We start from the raw sequence: 18,624 nt of genomic DNA on the forward strand, positions 1-18,624 counted from the left end.
TGAGAGCTGGCTGGGCTACGTGAGCCCCACAGCTGTAATGTGTGAGGGAGAACCCCAATGGTCAGGGACTTCGGCACCTCTACCACATGAGGCCAGTTCCCCCCACACCTCCTTGCTCCTTACACACACTGGCCTGAGAGGTGCAGGAAAACGTGGACTCACTCGGGATACCCACGGAAACAATGCAGAATCGAAGTGCTGTGACAGAGAAGTGGCGGGTGCCTGGGGACAACTGACTAGGCTTCACCCCATGTAGGGTCAGGGAAAGGTTCCTGGAGGAAGCTGTGACCCCAAAAATACTTCCTCAGTCCTCAGCGTCCCTTTTGTTCATGAACTTACTTCTAAATAGGTGTCAGTCCACGGGCCTAGGTTGGCTGCCAGGGCACATACCTCTGGACAGCCTCTTCCTGGGGGCCACATTGTCACCTGGCCACAGTGAGACGCCCCTGGCACCACCCCGAATGGATGACATGGGACCATGCCCAGGGTAGGCTGGTGGGCAGATGGTTCCCGTCCACTGCTCTGTGATTATGTTAATTGCAGATATTTCTAATGTATTGTGTTACTCCATCCATCTTTGTGAACGGTCCGTCTTGTAAAATTCTTTTGATGATGTTATTTTTTCTTGCCTAGCTTCATCATCTGCAATTATTTATAATATCATTGTCTTTGTTTCAAACACTGGGTATAAACATTGTTGTAACAGTTCTTCGATGGGGTTCATAAAATTTTTACAATTGCTTTGAAATGCTTCAATAGCCAAAGGAGGAGGAGTTTGGTCATTTGTTATGGAAAAATACACCCCAAAGTGCTCTCTGCCCTTGCTGAAAGGTCCTCCTCTGTCAGGGTGGCTTCCGGGAGAGGCTGGCCTTGTCAGGGGTGGTCCCTCCCAGAAAGCGGGGCAGCCTTGTAGGGTCGGGGTTTGGCAGCAGCTAGCTGGCTGCTGGATTAGGTTTCAGTCGCCTTCCCCATAGACATTGGGGCAAGATCCACAAAGGCCACTGTCAGGGTAACATGCCAGTGAGAAAGACGGATGGCTTGTTTTAATTTTTATTGGGATTTTCTGAAACCTCAACTTTCACCCCTCACCTCTTTTAAACTCTTTTCTCCCAACTCTGTTTTCTAGAGTCTCCTTGGCCGGCTGGCGTGCTGTGTGGGACAGAGCCCAGTGGAATGCCCATGGCTGCCTGGGGAGAGTCCAACCTTGCCTTGGGGTCACTGGGGCTATCCTGATAAAGCCAGCTCAGTTCTCTTGGTCCAGGGAAAGCCAGCTTGTGGTAGAAGTCAGCTGTTGGAGAAGGGCCAGCCTGCAGTTGGGCAGCAGCTGGCCTGGTGTTTGGGGGAACAGAGAGGGCTACCGGAGGCTTCTGCCCCTGTGCCTGCTTTCCTGTGCTCACTGTGCATTCTCAGGGGCTCCTGGGGGCAATCTGCCAGCTCTGCTAGACCACCAGTACCAGCATCCTCCTCAAACACACTCCAGATCCTGGCCTCCTCTGACCAAACACCCTCAGTAGTTCCCCAGTACCTGGTAGTGAGCCCCGGCCAGGCCATCTCCCCAGCCTCACACCAAGTCCCCTTGCCTCACTCTGTACCTCCAGGTAGCTAGATGTGCCAACCTGCCTGCCTTCCTTGGATGGTGCCAGGCCCTTGGGATGCAGGGGTGCACACACCTGTGAGCCCCCTGTCCTTAGAAGGCTCACAGGTGGTCCTTGAGTCTAGCAAAGGGTGATTCATCCTTCAGGCTCTAAGAAGTCCCCCAATTCTTAGTTTTCTCCTGAAGTGTCTCAGACAGACCTCCACAGCCCTGGCCAGTGGTGGGTGATGGAGCTGCCTACTTGTGACATAGCCATCCTGCCTGGGGACTGAGTGGCTGAGGACAGGCCCTGAGTCTGGGCTCTGGGTTCAGGACTTACCACGGGGCCATGTGCAGAGGGATTTGCATTGGGTGGAAGAGAGTGTCTTGATGCCTTGGGACCAGAGCTGTGAATCTGAGGTGGACAAACGGCCATCTTTGCAGGTCTTCCTACTTGGACAGGGCTGGGGGACACGAAGTTTATAGCAGGGGTATTCGAAGTTCAGAATCCAAGAGGTACTCAGACCCCAGGCTGGGAGTGCGGGTGGGGAATTCTGGCCGGCATCCATAAACACGCCTGGCTGTAAACTACACCCTCTTCTCCACATACCTGCTTCTTTTAATTCTCTTTAAAGAAACCTGAATATGGCAAAATGGTTGACATCACTAGTTACCAAAGAAATGCAAATAAAAATATCAAGATGCCATTTTCCACGCATCAACTTAGCCAGAATAAATAGCAGAGGGTCAGCCTATGCCAGTGACACGGAGGAAAAATAGATGCCTTCAGAGAGTGCTGATGGAAGTACGAAATGATGTGATACTTTTGGAAATCACTTTCCCAGGAGCTTTTAAGAACTTGAACTTTTTAAATGTTTAGAGTATTTTCTTTTTAAAAATAAGAACTCAACTTCTGATAATATTTAGATAGAGACTGATACAGAAAGATGTTCCCAGCAATGCTATTTATGACAGAGAGAAGCTGGAAACACCTAAGCAAAAGGTGCTGTGGTACAGCCTTTGGGGACGACGGACACAGCTCAGGATGCTGTGCAACAGCTGTGTGCTGGGAACCGTGCTAGTGTAGGTGCTTTCACATCTCACTGCACATGTAGGTCTCAAAGCCCCCAGGCAGGGCACACTCTTATCTCCAGATGAGGAACTAAGGCCTGGAGGGGTCCAGCCACTAACCCAAGGTTATCGATCTGGTAAGTAGTGGACTGGGGTTTGAACCAAGCTCTGTCTGAGGCCTGCGCCCAAGCTCTGAACACTACACCATTCAATCTCCCCTGAAGACTACAGTGTAATATAGAAAAGGGGAAAAAAAGTTGTATAATTATAGGAATTGAAAATAATCAAACACAAAATTGTATATACCATAACCTCTAGGCTACATAAAAAGAAGCCCATGAAGAGAAAAGAAGAAGAAGGAAAGGAAAAATATTAATGATGGGATTCGAGGAGACTTCTTGTCCTTTTTATTTTTCTGTAACATGCAAATTTCATTGAATGAGATTATATTACTTTTGGTTATAAAGAAAGTTTGTGATTTTCACACCACATAAAACATGTCATTTGGAAGGAGATGCCTGGCGTCAGGCCTTGACCCCTGTGTGGGAAGGTGCCCCTGCTGGGACAGGAAGAAGCCTTCTTTCCCCAAGTGACAGCAAACACTTGTTAGCCTGCAGGGTGAGGGTCCCATCAAATCCTGTTCCTGCCACAGGTTCTCAGGGGAATTCTCTCCCATTTCCCGAGAACCATGGCTATGCCAACTCTGCTGAGACTTCTGAGACCTGAGCAGGCCACTGGAAAATCCTGATATCCTTAATGCTTTGCCTTCACACATGAGTGGGCTAGGGCTGATGAGAATGAATGATCTAATCCTTGCCATCAGATCAAGCACCGTGATCCGGAAAAGGGAAGGTTGTACAGCTGAAAGGACAGGGCTCCTTCCTAGCCCGCCATGTGTGCACCATGGGGCTTCCTGTGAGGGACCCTAAGGACACAGGGAGACTCAGCCAGGACCCTCAGCCTAGAGAAGCTCACCTCTGGGGGAGGCTCCTAGGGAGACAGGTGAGAGGCCACAGCAGTTCAGAGGATTCAGGAAGAGGCCAGCCCAGGATGCTAAGGGGGACCTGCAGAAGGTACCGCACACTATACTGAGGCTGAGTGGAAGCCAGGGGTGGAAGGAAGGCCGTTCCAGCAGTAAGAACAGCCTGGAACATCTTGGCACATCTGCTAGTAGCAAACATCTGTCAATTCTGCTATTTCGTGCAACAGCCCCTGGCTTTCCTTGGGGAGCAGAGGTAGAAGCAGGGTTCACCTTTGGGGCCAGGAACAGCCGTGATCTCAGCTGTCTTGTGCATGCACCTAGCCCTGGCACTGTTTTGGGATGGGTATGGAGCTCCAGCACTTGGTGGGACTACTAGGAAAGAGACTCTTTCTCACTAAGTTTGCAGCTGGGAAGGCCATCCGTGGGAGAGCCTGGCTAGGGGCAGCCACTGAGGAGGGAAGGGCTGAGCCTGGAGGACACTGGCCAACGCCCTCAGCTCTAAGGGCTAAGCCATGCCTGAACACAGCAGCACTGTTGGACTTCGTCAGGTATATGGGGCAGCCACGGAGTTAAGGCTTCAGTAGTCTATTCTTCAATCCCACCTGACTCAGTGCAGGGTGATGATCCGGAGTGTCACAGGGGCAGGCTCACACATGGCCCTGCAGGACACAGGCAGGGGCAGAGGGCTAGAGGTGGCATCTGTGCAGAGCCCAGGAGACCCAGCACAGGCAGCAGAAGGAAGGACAGCTGCCATGGGCCAATACAGGGCTGAAGAGTAGCATGTGGGACAGAGGGACAGTGTGCAGGAGTGGCAGGGTAGGTAGATGGGTGGCTGAATGGGAAGAAGCTAAATATAACACTAATGAACCAAACTCTGCTCTGGACAAGAGGGGATCGTCACGGCAGCCCCCACAAGTGGGTCTGTGCCCACGGTAAGAGGGGTTATAGGCCAGGGACTAGTCAAGCAGGAGCTATGAGGACTGGCAGAAGTATGTGTTTACAGTCAGGTGCTGGCAAGGGTCATCTGAGAGTCAGGACATTTACCAGTCCCCAGAGACACACAGACATGAACTTCTGGTCTCATCCTATGCTTCATTCCCAAGTGACAGCCTACAACCTCCATGCACAGGAAAGGAAGAAACTCACACTTACTGAACATTTATAAGGAGCCAGGCACTTTATATACATTTTCTCACCCATCTCAGCCCTGAAGGCAATAAATGCTCCACTTTTTCATACAGGAAAACTGAAATCCAGGGCATTACCATAACAACCCCAGCAGTGGGGTCAAGCCGAAATTGGAACTTCTGGAATTTCCAGTTGTTGGGCCCTAAGCTCAGGCTACATAGAGCAGATGGACAAGAGGGTAACCTGTCAGAGTGGGGAGCAGAGGGGGAAGAGCAAGGACTGCAGCCAGAGAGCCTGGGTTCCGATCTCAATGCTGGAACTCAACAGCTGTGTGACTCTGGGCATGTTCCTTTGCCTCTCTGTGCTTCTGTTTCCTCAATTGTAAAATGGCAATTTCAATAACTCTAATTATGATGGCATCTTCTGTCAGGTTTGTTGTGAAAATGAAATGATATTAGTACATGCAAAATACAGAATTGTACATGGCACACACTAAAAACTATACAATTGTTTTTACACATTTATTTCTAACACTGATGACTGAGTCACAAACACTAAAAAAATTCACCTGGTTTTGACCAACTTTTGTCATTATGTATTTATTGAGATCCTACTACTGTCAGGCAGTGGGGTGGGGTCTCCCTGAGTATCCCCCCATCTGCTAGTGAAACTACAGGCATCTATATGAGAGTGAGGAAGTACCCATCGAGGGAATGGTTCATATTCAAAGCCTGATGCATGAGAAAGGCATGTGAAAGTTCAAAGATGACTTTGTGAGCTGTGTGACCCTAGAGAAGGGCCAGTGTGAGTCAGGTGACTCTAAGGGAAGACGCAGCATAAACTGAGTGTGCAGTGTGCCACGTCTTAGAGACTCACATAAACAATGCTGTCACTGACTAAATGTCTTCTCTGCACCAGGCTCTGCGCCAGGCCCTTCGCACATGCTCCAAGCTGCTGTTCTCTCAGCCACCTCATGAGGAGCGAGCACTGGTCCTCTCCTACAGACCACACTGAAGCCCAGAGAGGCAGTGTGGCTGCTCCAGGGGTCACAGCTGCTAGTGAACGGGGCAGATTCAAACTCTTACTCCTGATGCCGAGCTCTTTCTGTCCACACAAAGTGACACCTGAAGAAGTCCTAGAAGGAGTCCACTGTAGTGCACAGAAGTGGGGAGCCTGTGGGAGGCTCCCCCGCCCCCCGCCCCCCGCCCCAATTTGTAAGCTTTCTCTCTAATGTAACCATGCAACTTTTATAATGAGTGAGAAGTGAGTTCCCTACCTCCATCCAGAAGTGACTGGCCCCACATATAGGCAGCTGAATGAGCAGCCAGTAGTCAGACAGACCGCTCTACAGGAGAGCTCCCTGGGGCTGTGCAGGCAGCAACTCAGATTGTTGAGCCCTAAGTAAACAAACATCAGGCCACAGAAGCCCTGGTCCCTAACTTACTAGCAGGCAGCAGCAGCACACTTAGCAAAGGGCCAGGCCCCCTGTGAGCCGTGGACAGGAGCTGCCTGAGCAAGACAATGGCCACCCACAGCTCACCAAGTGCCATCTAAACTCAGAAGGGTCTGTGGCCTGGTGAGAAGGCCCCATGGAAAGGGGAGGGCAAGAGTAAGAAGGCCCCGTGGAAGGGGGAGGGCAAGAGTAAGGTGAGCCCAGAGCCTACTTAGAGCAGCAGCAGCAAACCCTGGGTGAGCAATGACCTCACCATCGGAATGCCAGGTTCTCTCTACCAGCCTGTCCTGCCTGGCTCCAGGTATCCTGGACTTCTACATTCTGCTGGGGTCCAAACCTACATGCCCTCCACTGCCTAGCTACGTGACCTGTGCAGGGCCTCACTGAGACATCTGTACAGTGGAGACCATGTGAGGCACTGGTTATAAATCCTCTGCCTTGGGGTGGTTCTATAATGGCTCCTATGGGTGCAGTGACCAGTGTTACTGCTGTGATTATCACTGCCTCACCTCATCTTTTGCAGTGTACCCCATCATGGGGAGAAGCACAAGGGAAACTCAGAGGTGGGTGCAGCAGAACCTAAAGCAGCAGCAGCAAACCCCGGGTGACCACTGACCTCACCAGGTACAATTTTAGGTGCCTGTGTGGATAACTTGTCTCATCCCAACTGCAGTCTCTCCAGGATGGCTGCTGTGCAGTGTGGCCCTAGAGTCAGAGGGTAAGACATGAGCAAGTGATTTACTAGTAATATGTGGACAGTTCCCAGCTCCGAGGGCTGTGGGAGAACTCTATAATGTAATTTAGGGAAGGCATTGAGGAGAGTCTGGCACGCAGCAAGGGCTGAACACTAGCCAACAGCAAGGGCTGAAGCAGTCCGTGCTTGACCTTGCCCTCCTGCTTCAGGCTCTCCTGCGTTCCAGCATTTGGCTGGGGAGAAATTTTCCTTGGCGAGCCATCCTACCCCTTGTTAATAACTATAACGACAAGGCTTTATGAACACGTGACATGTTTCTGTTAATGAGGTGAATTCATTAGTGTGGAAAACTGATGCACGTGAGGTTCTTGTTCGTCGCACATGTCTTTGGTGGCCTTGAGGTTTGGGGGCGCATGACTAGCTGCAGTCCAGGGCACTAGGTATTAAGACACAAGAGCTGGCACAAGCCATTCCGCAAGAGGATGTGGGGTGGCTCTAGTTTCTGGGACTTTCTTTCAGATATTTAAGACTGCTGGTCAGTGGTTATACATCAAGGCTTTCTGGAGAGAGTACGTAGCTAATCACAAAAGTGTCACCACTGCCTGAAACATTAAAACAAATACTCAGTTTGCTCTGATGACCTTATTTAGGCAGCATAAATTATATGAAAAATACAAATTTTCTCTAAAATCACAAACTGGTAAAAAATTGGAAAGCTTAGGAGATTTATAAACAAAGAGAAATATTTCCCAAAGATGTTTCACTCAGCTTGTAAGAATCCAGGTAATGGTGTTGTGCTCCTAGCACGTCAGGCTGCAAAAAGCCTCTTGCACCCCTAAGGCTGCTGGATCAGATATTGGGGACCTCCCACCAACCCAGTGCCTAGAGAACATCCCAGGCCACAAGGCCTCAGGGATGAAGCAGGCACACTGCTGTGCACTGCCTGTCCCAGGGCAGCGCTGGAGTAACTTGAGGCCTCCCTGGGACCTGCCCTGCTGGCCATGAGGCGCCCAGAGGAGGCCTCAGGTAGAGGCTCTTTGAGAAGCCCCTTCCTCCCCGCAGCCCACCCTGGCCTGCTCTCCAGCGCCCACTGCCCCAGCCTCAGGGCCTCAGTTTCACCACCTCCTATCAGCTGCCAGGTAGAGCTTTCTGACTGGGCCTCTCCCTGCATACAGGCTCTGCAGCTTCCTCCCTCTGCTTAGACTGGTGGTTCTCAACTGTGGCCATTCAGCCTTCCAGGAAAACGTCCAGAGAAGTCTTTTGTTGTCACAATTGGGAAGGGGGCCTGGGGGTGTGTTACTGGCACCCAGAGAGCAGAGGCCAACCCACAGTGCACAAGGAATGACCCAGCCCCAAATGTCGGTGGGGCCAAGGCTGATGAACTGACCTGACAAAAGCCAGATGCCAAGCATGGGGTTCAGGGCCTCAGGCCCGAGGCCTGGAATTGAAGATGAACAGAGGAGGATCCCTAGGGATTCAACTGTGGTTGATTCCATGTAAGCTTTATTTAGAAGAAAAAGTTCCACTGCTTTAAAAAAGTTCCAAAACCACCATTTTAAACACACCAAACTAAGTTAGTAACATAAAGAACATTTAGAACAATGTCATACATATTATAATAAGCAATAAATATGCCACCCTCTTTCTAGCCTCTGTGTTAGAAGACTGTTTTCCCTGTCCTGAATGCCTTTCTTCTCTTCCTTTACCTGGAAAACCCCTCACCTTCAAGGCCAGCTCAAGCCTTACTGTGCCCTACTCCACTCTGGAAGGGAGTGGTCGCGCATCCTCCCTGTCCACATGGCCCATAGCATGCTGCCATGGTGTTGGTTACTTTCTGTAGTCATCTCCAACAGACTGTGCACCCCTGGGGAGGGGTGGGCACCAATTCTCTGTGTGTTTAGGTCTGACTTGAGCAAGGGGGCGGGGGAATGGCAAGGAGACAGACAAAGGGATAGAAAGGACTCCGAAGATTTTGGGAAATAAATAGTAGCTCTTCCTTCCAGACCCTGGCTTAGCCCCATGCAGCTTTGGGGAGGGGATGGACACCCCTGAACTGGGGCCAATAGAGCCAGCTCTACCACACTGCTGCCAGACCAGGGCCTTAACCATGAGTTGCAAAGGGACCTCACAGTGCCCTCCCCCAAGTAGCCACAGAGGCCTCACATGTGATCACACCTGCTTCATGCATGGGCACAGCTGCCCTGCACTTCCTTCACACCAGTTATCTTTGGTCCACAGGCTGTCTCCATCTCCTCATTGACCCTCCTAACAATCACCTTAACCAGTGATCACACTTACATGACCCACGATGGGCAAATGGACATTGTATGCATCCCAAGTGATTCACTAAAGACATGAGATTGCCTCTGTGGGATTCCTTCTACATATGCATACCATAACCTAGTCATGAAGAAATACCAGACAGACCCCAAGAGCACGTCTGGAAAACAACCCACCTAGAATCCAAAGATGTCAGCATCATGAAACTAAGAGACATGACAACCAAATGCAGGGACAACTGGGGAAATAAAAATGGACTGTACCTTAGGTCATATCATGTCGATGTTAAATTTCTCAAATGATAATGGTATGGTGGTCCTAGAGGAGAATGCCTTAAACCTTAGGGGACATATGCTGAAGTATACAGACATAACCGAGTTCCACAGCTAACATTTAAATAGTTCACATATACACAGAAAGCAAATGTGATAAGATATTAACAATGTGAAATCTAGGTTCACTAAACTTTTCTTTCAACTTTTCTGTACCTTTGAAGTTTTTCAAAAAGTTGTGAGGAAAAACCCTCAAAATAACTCATCTTACAGATGAGGAAACCGAGGCTCACAAAGGTTAAAATTCTAGCCAGGATTCCACCCCAGGTCTGGCTGACTCTGAAGCTCTTGTTCTTTGAAGGTACCCTGCTTTCAATCTCCCAGAAAATGCCAAGCAGCACAACCCCAGCCCTGCCAACATCTTTCAATAAAAGTCAATTTGCAGCCGGCTAAGAATTCCGATGAAATCCTGAGGACAGGCTGCCCAAGAATCCTCTCCAAACAAAGTCTACAGTTGTGACTGGGTGGGTGGGTGCAGAGAACACATTTTAAAGAAAATCAGTTTTATGTCAAACCCTGGAAGGAACATGCTCAGGGCCTGTTTATGGGAACACAACAACACCCACAACCTCAGGGCTCCTGCGGGCCCTCACTATGGCACCAAGATGAATCTTAATTCTCTTTGCTGGGTTTTCTAGAAGCTGAATGATGCCCACGAGAGAGACCCACTTCCCCCTGGGGCCTCTGGGTCCACTGGACCAGTCATCTGCTTCTCAGAGCCTTGGTGTGCCCTTCAGGGCAATAGGAAGAGAGCTGCAGCAACAGGAGGAGGCGGCACGTCAAGGACCTGGCACCAGCAGGCCAGGCACAGTGGCCCACATTTGAGAACTGGAAGATTTCATGGAAAAATCCAGTTTCCTAGTCTCTCTTGAAAAACTGGAGATCTGATCACACCGTCACCATCTTGCTGCCCGAAACACCCACAATGGAAGTGAGCGGTAGCTGCCTATTAGGACGGGGTGGCCCGAGCCAGGCCCCCTGCCTGGAGGGGTCTGCCCTTTCAGGTGCCAGTACACAACAGGTAGATCAGGGCATCTTTGTACAGCAGCCTGCTACAGGCCCTCCACCAGCTTCTCTCTGCACTTAGAGAGACAAACATCTTCCCTTGGCTTACCAGGCCCCACGTGGTAGCCTCTGAGAGTCCAAGGCCCCCGTATCTGCGGGTTCCCTGGGCCCAGCTGTCCCTATGGGTGCTGACCTTTTCTGCCTCAGAGCTCTGCTCAGACTCCTCCTCTTCCTGGGACACTTCCTCACCTCTGCCTGAAGGGCTCCTACTCGCCCTCCAGGGCCCAGTGCAAGGCCAATGCCTGGGTTCTGCTATGAACTCTCCTGGCACCTCACACAGTCCTGCACAGTTTGATGCGGTTTGCCAAAATACAAATCTTGTAGGGAGGTGGTCTGCTTACTGCCTGTCTTCCCAACTGCTAGGGGCTGAATTGTGTCTCCCCTCAAATTCCATGTTGAAATCCTAACCTCCTGTACCTCAAATGTGGCTGTATTTGGAGACAGAGCCTTTCAAGAGGTAATTAGGTAAAATGTGGTCACTAGGGTGGGCCTAATCCAATAGGATTGGTGTCCTTATAAGAATTGGTGTCCTTATAAGAAGAAGAGATAAAGACACACACACACACACACACACACACACACACACACACACACACACACTCACGACCAGCTGAGGACATAGGGAGAAGATGGCCATCTACAAGCCAAGGAGAGAGGACTCAGGAGAAACCTCAGTGGACACAGGCTACCCCAGGTGAGGATGGAAGTCTGGTGAGGAAAAACAATGCATGGCCCCAGCCACCAATTTTGGAGCCCTTGTCCTGGGTCAGATACTGCAGGCAGGGATTATGTGATCTCAGCCTAACTTCCTCTCTGGAAATCAGAATTATTCATCCCATGTTAGCACTGAGGGACCACAGCTCGAGTGGGAAATGGCCTGTGGCAATGAAGGGCCTGGCCACCTGACTCTGGAGGCCAGTTCATGTGCTGAGCCAGGAGAACCTCCAAGGAACTGGGCCAGTACCCCCTGTAGTCCTAGCCTAGCCTGCCCACCCTCCTAATCGATACCAGGCACTGAGAGCCAGTGATGCAGTAGGGGTGGTGCTGCCCTGCTGAGCGCTGAGGCTAACGCAGTGCCCAGGATTCTCTTTGCATAGCCAGCATCCAGGACCTCCTTCCCTGGCCCAGGCTCTACTTCCCCTGGCACGTCAAGGGCCCAATAAACAGCTGATGAAAGGAGGCCTGGGCTGCCCCTGAGTCTGGGACACAAAGGTGAATTTGTCTACTCCTGTTTTGGTGCAAGGGCTGTAAAGCGGTCTGCCTGAACCTGAGAATCATAAAAGAGCTGGAAGGGCTCTGACAGAAGAACCACCTGGCAGCACCTCGGTGCCCCTCACTTCTGGTGGCCACTGCGTGGTGCTCCTGGGCATGAAGAGGCAGAAAGAGACGCTGGGTAATTACTAGTTGGGCAGCCATGAGTAAGGGGCCTCAGTTTCTTCACCTGCAGAATGGGACAAGTGGAGTAAACAGAGGCCCTCCCTGCCTTCCCAGCCCAGGCCTTCTTGGCAATGCTGTGGGCCAGAGAGAAGTGCCAGGTACACCTCCACAGAGGAGGGGTCTGGTTTGGGCTTGAAGAATGGTACGGGCAGCAGAGAGAGAAATGGGGCCCCAGGAAAAGGCAAAGTGAGAATTCCCACATCCATGGTACAGGTGCAAGAAATGGATCTCAGAGCAGGCAACGGGGGCCTGGACCTGCACTCCTCATCCCATGGTTTTTCCCACTTGCCACAGGGTTCTAGAGCAGCGGTCACCAACCTTTCGGACCTCACGGACCACCAGTGGTCCGCGGACCATCGGTTGGCGACCGCTGTTCTAGAGAACATCACATCTCTGATTTCAGCCTTCTCCTCATGCCTTCTCCTTCTCTTTCTTACCAATCCCTGCTTGAATAGCACCTCCTCCGGGAAGTCTGCCCTGACTCTTCCTCAAAGTGGTCACTGTCCCCACCTCATTCTTGACCCTGTGCCCCTATGGACACCCACGATGCTGACTGCGAATTGCTGGTCGGTGCCTTGGGGCAGGACACTGTCAGAATAACTTTGGCATTCCCAGCCCTGAGCCTGGAGTTTGCTAAGTTGGATGGACTGGTGCCTTTTAAAGACAACTTTAAAGGACTAGAGTCTTGTTCTAAGGAACTGTTATAAGGAGACAGCTGTGCTAAGGAAGTCCAATGACCCTAGTGCCTGCCTGAATGGGACGAATTTCTGGGGAGGCCCACAGCACACCCGCACAGCACCAGGCTTTTCGGCCCCCACAGGCCTAGGTTCATCCATTTGTCCATCTCAGACTGTTCCACTGAACTCCATTTATTCATTTGTGCAAGCAACACTTCCTATTCCAGGGAGCCACCCCCTTTGGCTTGGCAAACTGTGACCGGATGGTACACTGAGCCCTAGAGCCCTGAAATCCTGGGGCAGAAGCTACAGCCAGGAGGCCTACGGATCCTCCTCAGAACACCCTTCAGAGGTGAGCAGGTGGTGGCTCTCCTGATGTCCAGCCACTCTCCCAGGGGCCACAAGGCAGCCTCCTGTCCCATCAACAGCAACCTCACAGACCCTCTGCTCAAGAGCCTGCCCAGCAGCTCTCTTGGCACCTCTTCTCATACACAGCCCAAGGGACAGAGCTTACCACCTGCCCTGTGTGGGAGGAACCAAGGCTGAGGGAAGTCTCAGGCAGATGTTTCGGGTTCAAATTCCAGCTCTAAAGCTTACTAGTATGGAACATGGGCAAGTCACTGCTTATCCTCCAAGCCACGGTTTCCTCCTCTGTGAAATGGGGATACTTACTCCAAGTGCTGAGGTATAAGTAACAGCCAACCTTTCTGGGAGCTTCCTAGAGCCCTTCTCTGACTGTTGCCATGGCTCCTGGGTGTTGGCTCCTTCTGAAGAGCAGGAAATAGAAGTTCCTTCTGGGTTCTTACTAGAAGTACAATTCTACAGATTTCTCTTTCCCTCATCTGCCTAGAGTCCATTAAATTGTGATTAGCAATTATTAAAAGATTATTAAAGATCACCAAAATTTGATGACCCTAAACGAAAGTGAGCAGGACCCACATCCGATTTTGATTGAGAATCTGGCAGTGCCACACAAGTTCCTGGCATATAAGTGGACTCTCAGCAAGTGGAGTGTGACGGGGTCGGGGGGCATGGATATGATGAGGCTGTTGCTGTGGCCTCCAATGGCTGTGTGTCTCAATCACTGCTGCTCTGGCTTTTCTAAGGTGAGCTGTCTGCCACAGTTCTGTGACCTAGTCAGATTCATTTGCTGTGACTTGTGTGGTCACCAATGAGGGGCAGTGGTGCCCATCACACCAGTGGTACTTGGGGCCTAGAGTTTTCCAGCGACAAGGCTGTAAGCTGTGTGTGCACTGTGGGCCATCGCCACCAGAGTGCTAAAGTAGACCACACACAACCCTCCCCAAATTGGCAGGTTCTGGAGCACCTTGTGTGAGATGGATCCCCTGCATGAATCTGGGCTCCTCAAAAAGCTTGCTGCATCCTATCAAGGCACACATACAGCCTACTGGGTCATTTTAGGGTTAGGAGACTGTTTCGGAAGATGAAAGTGCATGCATATGTTTGCCTTCACTCCTAGAGTCAATAAGCAGTGACTCATAGCTGTCACGAGTGACAAGTCCATTTATCCTCTCATTTGGCCCTTCTCTGGTTGGATGTTGTCTAAGAGGTTCTTTCCCCTGCACAGTGGATGTGCAGGGCTGGCAGGAGCTGCTGTCCAGCCCACCATCCAAGCTGCCTCTCATAGTGGAAGCTGGTGCCTGAGGCACTGACATGGAATGGAGGGTGGGAGCAGCAGGACAGTGCTGGCCAGGTGAGCCACAGAAGCCCAGGCCACTGTGCTTTATCAACCGCTCAGCAAGGGGGCATCTCCCACCATGTGTGTGCCCCATGGTGCTGAGGCCCCTGAAGCCCTGATGGCTCTCTAAGGGCCAATTGGAGAGGCAGATGCTGCACACCCAAAAAGACCCTGGGCAAGGTGCCTCCCCTCCGCTCCCCAGGCCCCACCTTGAGATACAGATAACCAGACCCAGCTCTGACATAAAGCACCCGGCACTGAAGCAGCACTCAGGAAGCACAGAGATGTGATGACACGGCAGGAGTAAGGCTTGTCTGGAGGAACCTCACCTCCACCTGGCAAAGTCCTCCGACTATTCTCTCCACCTGCAATGTTACCCAGAGGGCTCCTAACTCATCTCACACAGCCTCCCATGTCACGGAGGCAACTTTGAAGGGAGCAGTTATATAAATGTGGGGCTTTTCAATCTTGAGGTCCCCTAAGACTTTCTGGGAAGGCTCCTTGGGTGACAGAATGAGCCATCCTTTAAGCCACTCTTATTTCCAAGAGTGTCTTCTGGGGAAGCAATGGGCCTAAGTGTCAGGACCCTGTCTCTTAGGCCTGCATATGCAGTGCCATAAAACACTGTTTGCATCTTACATGTCAGTTTCCACTCCTGAATCTGAGGCCCAAGTCACTACAGGCCAAACCCAGCCAAAGGCATGCTTTGTTTGATTCAGACAACTTCAGTTTTTAATCAGGAAATTTTACATAAAAGTTAAATCAGGTAAAATTTTATCCCTGGGTCTATATTCCATATAACAGGAGTTGGCTAGATCCAAGTAGCTCTCTAGGTACCCACAGTCCCCACCACTCACTATTGCCTAGCACCTGGCCTCTTCAACACCTGCTTGGCCTTGTCAGCATCTGGCCTTGAGGTCAGGGGCAGATGGGAGGACACCCAGAGGGCTCTCCAGTCTGCCTTCCCCAGTGGGGTCACCCTATAGAGTCAGCAGGGAGGCTGGTAAGCTGCGTTTGAACCAGCTGCATCCACGAGCCAAGGGCTGAGACAGCCCCTGAGCTGCTTCCTGCTCCAGGGAGCCTTAAATTGTGCAGCAGCACAACCCCAGGCTTCTCTACTCGGCATTCCCGACCTGCAGCCAGCAATGCTGTCCTCCTCCACCTGGCACTGGATGGCTTGGGTTTCCTGAAGAGTCTTTCACAATTAAGGCACTTAAAAATGGTTAAAAGTAATTCTTTATGGGAGGAATCGGCAGGAAAAGACAAGCAGGAGGTGGGGGTGGGCAGTGGGGGTGGATGGGCTGAAGGAATCTGACCAGTTATATTTAATAAAAAGCTTAAAAGCCACAAACAGGAAGCAGACCTATTAAATAGACAACACTGATCTAACAAAGGAATGTGAACTCGAGTTGACTGAAGCAGCGTCACCATGTCTCCCCTCCCTCCACTCCCACCCAGCACCCAGGGCCCCCAAACAAGCCTCCTCCTGCGTCTGGCCTATTCTGGGAACACCCCCAACTTGGAGTTTCCTTGGGCTAGACGAAAGGGAGCTGAGGGGAGGTCAGTACGAATCTATCCACCCCCAAAGAAGCAAACAGACGTGCCCTCCCCTGTCTGCACCAGCAGAGCCCCGAGCAGCCTGGGGAAGGGGCAGTGCTGTGGTGCAGCCCTCCCTCAGGCAGCTCTGCTCCCAGCACCTGCACCCTCCTTCCCAGAGAGCTCCACAGGTACTGGCCTAGGGCCTGGGACTGAGGCCTGGACACTGCCTGGCTCACGCCCTGTGCATGTTCCCTGGAGCCCAGAGCAAGGCACTGGGCACCCAGTTTGGCTGAGGACCCGAGCAGCTGAGCACTGGATTGGGTAGGGCAGGCGCTTGAAGCTGTGTCAGGGCTGGAGGCTCCCAAGCATGTGTTGCCTCACCTGCCCCGAGGGAGTCTCTTCTTAGGGTGATGAGGCTCAGCCCCACCTTGGCAGGGCCTCAGGGCACAGACAGCACAGCCAAGTGTGCAGGGAAGCAGGCCTCTGCTGACTACCCCCTCCCTCACGAGAGGGCAAGTACAACACATGGCCTCTGGACTTCAGGAAGGTTTGGGAGGCAGGGCTCCAGCCAGGCCTTAGGGAGAGCGGAGGTGCTGGCTTTACCTGGTGAGTTGCCAGGGCCCTGGGAGTGCTGCTTCCTAGCTGGGGCCAGGTACCACCCTATCTGGAGATTTTACTAAAAAAGCTACCACACATCTCCATGCTCAGGCCACTCCTGCCCAGCATCCTCCCCTCAGGACCTTCTCACTGGTCTCCCCTGCCGTCTGCAGTATGTTCTTCCCTGGAGATTTGTGTGGCTCCCTCCTTTCTTTGGTTAGGACTCCACTCCACCGTGACCTCTTCAGAGAGGCTTTTCCTGACTGTCCTGTCCAGACAGTACACTCGCCAATCCTCCCGATTTATTTTTCTACCCCAGTCTATCTTCACTCAGTGTGTTCACACCTGTCTCCTCCCATGACCACACCTCTATGTCTGGTACACAGTAGGATGTCAGGAAAATGGGTGTGGGCAGAGCGCATGAGTGACATATCCAAGCTCACCTCAATGGTCACAGTGAAGTGAAAACTCATATTCAGACCTTGACCCCTGCTCAAACCAGGTGCTAACTCCACACCAGGCTCTTCCAGGACCCAAACTAGCTTTCCAGCCACAAACGTGGGACCAGAGGCCATGGTGAACTGAGCTCTGCACGGCAGCACAGCAGGCCCAGGCACTGTCAGGGCATGGTCGCTGCTATTTCTCCATGGCCTGTCAACCCCCGAGAGCAAGAGGAAATAACCATACTCACCAGGGATGTTGATTTTAAACTTGCCACTCTGGCCGAAGGAGCTGTCAATGACGCCCAGCTCCCCAGTGGACAGGTGTACCTTCAGCCCCACAAAGAGCTGGATGTTGGTCTCCTTTTTGAACAGGGAGCGGCCGATAACGCTGTAGTCATCTATTACCTGTTCCCACACCCAGCCCCGGAGAGAGAAAGCATCAGTGTGTGCTGGTGAAGGCCAAGGCCAAGGCCCGTCACACCCTCCCTGGTAATCAGTCCATCTTAAAGATAATGGAAGGCACTGGAACCATTATGACGACTGGCCCCCTTGTCGTCATCACCACCCACAACCACTGACACCTACAGAGCCCAGGCTATGTGCCAGGTGACTGTGAAGGCTTCATGTGAACAAATATGCTTAGCCCCAGGGCAGCAACATGAGGGAGGCACTTTCTCCACTTTATAGATGTGGAAACAGAGGCACAGCAGAGTTAGGCCATCTGTCCAAGGTCACAGAGCTCCTAGGGCAGAGGTAGCTGAGAATGCAAAGCTGCCCTACCTACACCTGCCTCTGTGTGGCTACCATGCCCCACCTGCCCCCAGCACTAGTCGAATGATAGCTAGTGGTACTCTTCTCATGAAAGCTTTCCTGGATAGGCAGACTGAGAGGATGATGTCCACTCCTGAGCCTGAACCCTCCTCCCCCTCTTCCTGGCTTCCACTCTCATGAGGAATCTCTGAGAACCTGCTCTCTACTGCCCCATCCTGCCACATGCACACACATTTCTGCCCAGAGCCCCCTTCCTGGCCTGGCCTACATGTACTCCACAGTTCCACTGCCCCCTCCTCTGTGACGCCCTCCTGTCTCTATCTCAGCAGAAGTCCAATTTCCCTCAGCTCCCTAGAGTTTGTGCCAGGCCCTATGCTGTAGAGCTTGCACCCCTTCGCCTCTTGGTGGAAGCCCGGGCTGAGAGGGGTAACATACATGTGTATGAAAGTCAGCTGGGTGCAGCCTTGATTTCATCACAAGCTATGTTAATCTTGAACCTTCTCCCCAAGGGAAAAACTGAAGTGTTACTCTCCCCTTCCTGAGGTGTCTCAAAGCTCAGATTCTCCTTTGGGGAAGATGGCATAGCCAGGAGACCCCCACCAGATGGCCTCCCTGTCCTGCCCAGCCAGGGCTTGTGCAGAAAGCTGCTGGGCCTCTGTGTAAAGAGAAGGGATGTGCGTGTGTGCATGCATGCATGTTAAAGACCAGACCCTCTCCCAGATGACCGCAGCAGGCATGACACAATTTCTTCCTGAGATCTGCTGCTCTTTGGAGCAAGGCCTATGCTCCACCTGGCCTCTGTTGCTCTAGGTCCTGCACAGGGGCCACGGGAGAAATTGGGGAGTTCCTTCTGTTGTCCAGGCCCCAGGCCTGGGCCTGGGTT

The 18,624-nt window shown here is 51.9% G+C and overlaps 1 protein-coding gene across 5 annotated transcripts in view; it reads right to left on the reverse strand.

The window, feature by feature from the left end:
* The window catches only part of EEFSEC (eukaryotic elongation factor, selenocysteine-tRNA specific), a 277,246-nt gene that overhangs the window by 18,938 nt on the left and 239,684 nt on the right, over window positions 1-18,624 (reverse strand). For 4 of the 5 annotated variants that reach the window (XM_080685567.1, XM_080685568.1, XM_080685564.1 and 1 more), the window contains one exon: window positions 17,219-17,375. The exons of the other annotated variant lie outside the window; for it this stretch is intronic. In XM_080685567.1, the coding sequence (XP_080541693.1) occupies window positions 17,219-17,375 (157 nt within the window). The remainder of the gene's footprint in view (window positions 1-17,218; window positions 17,376-18,624) is intronic. 5 annotated transcript variants of the gene reach the window in all.

The sequence above is a fragment of the Plecotus auritus genome (assembly GCF_963455305.1).
Source record: "Plecotus auritus genome assembly, chromosome: 8".
In the NCBI taxonomy this organism is placed as follows: domain Eukaryota; kingdom Metazoa; phylum Chordata; class Mammalia; order Chiroptera; family Vespertilionidae; genus Plecotus; species Plecotus auritus.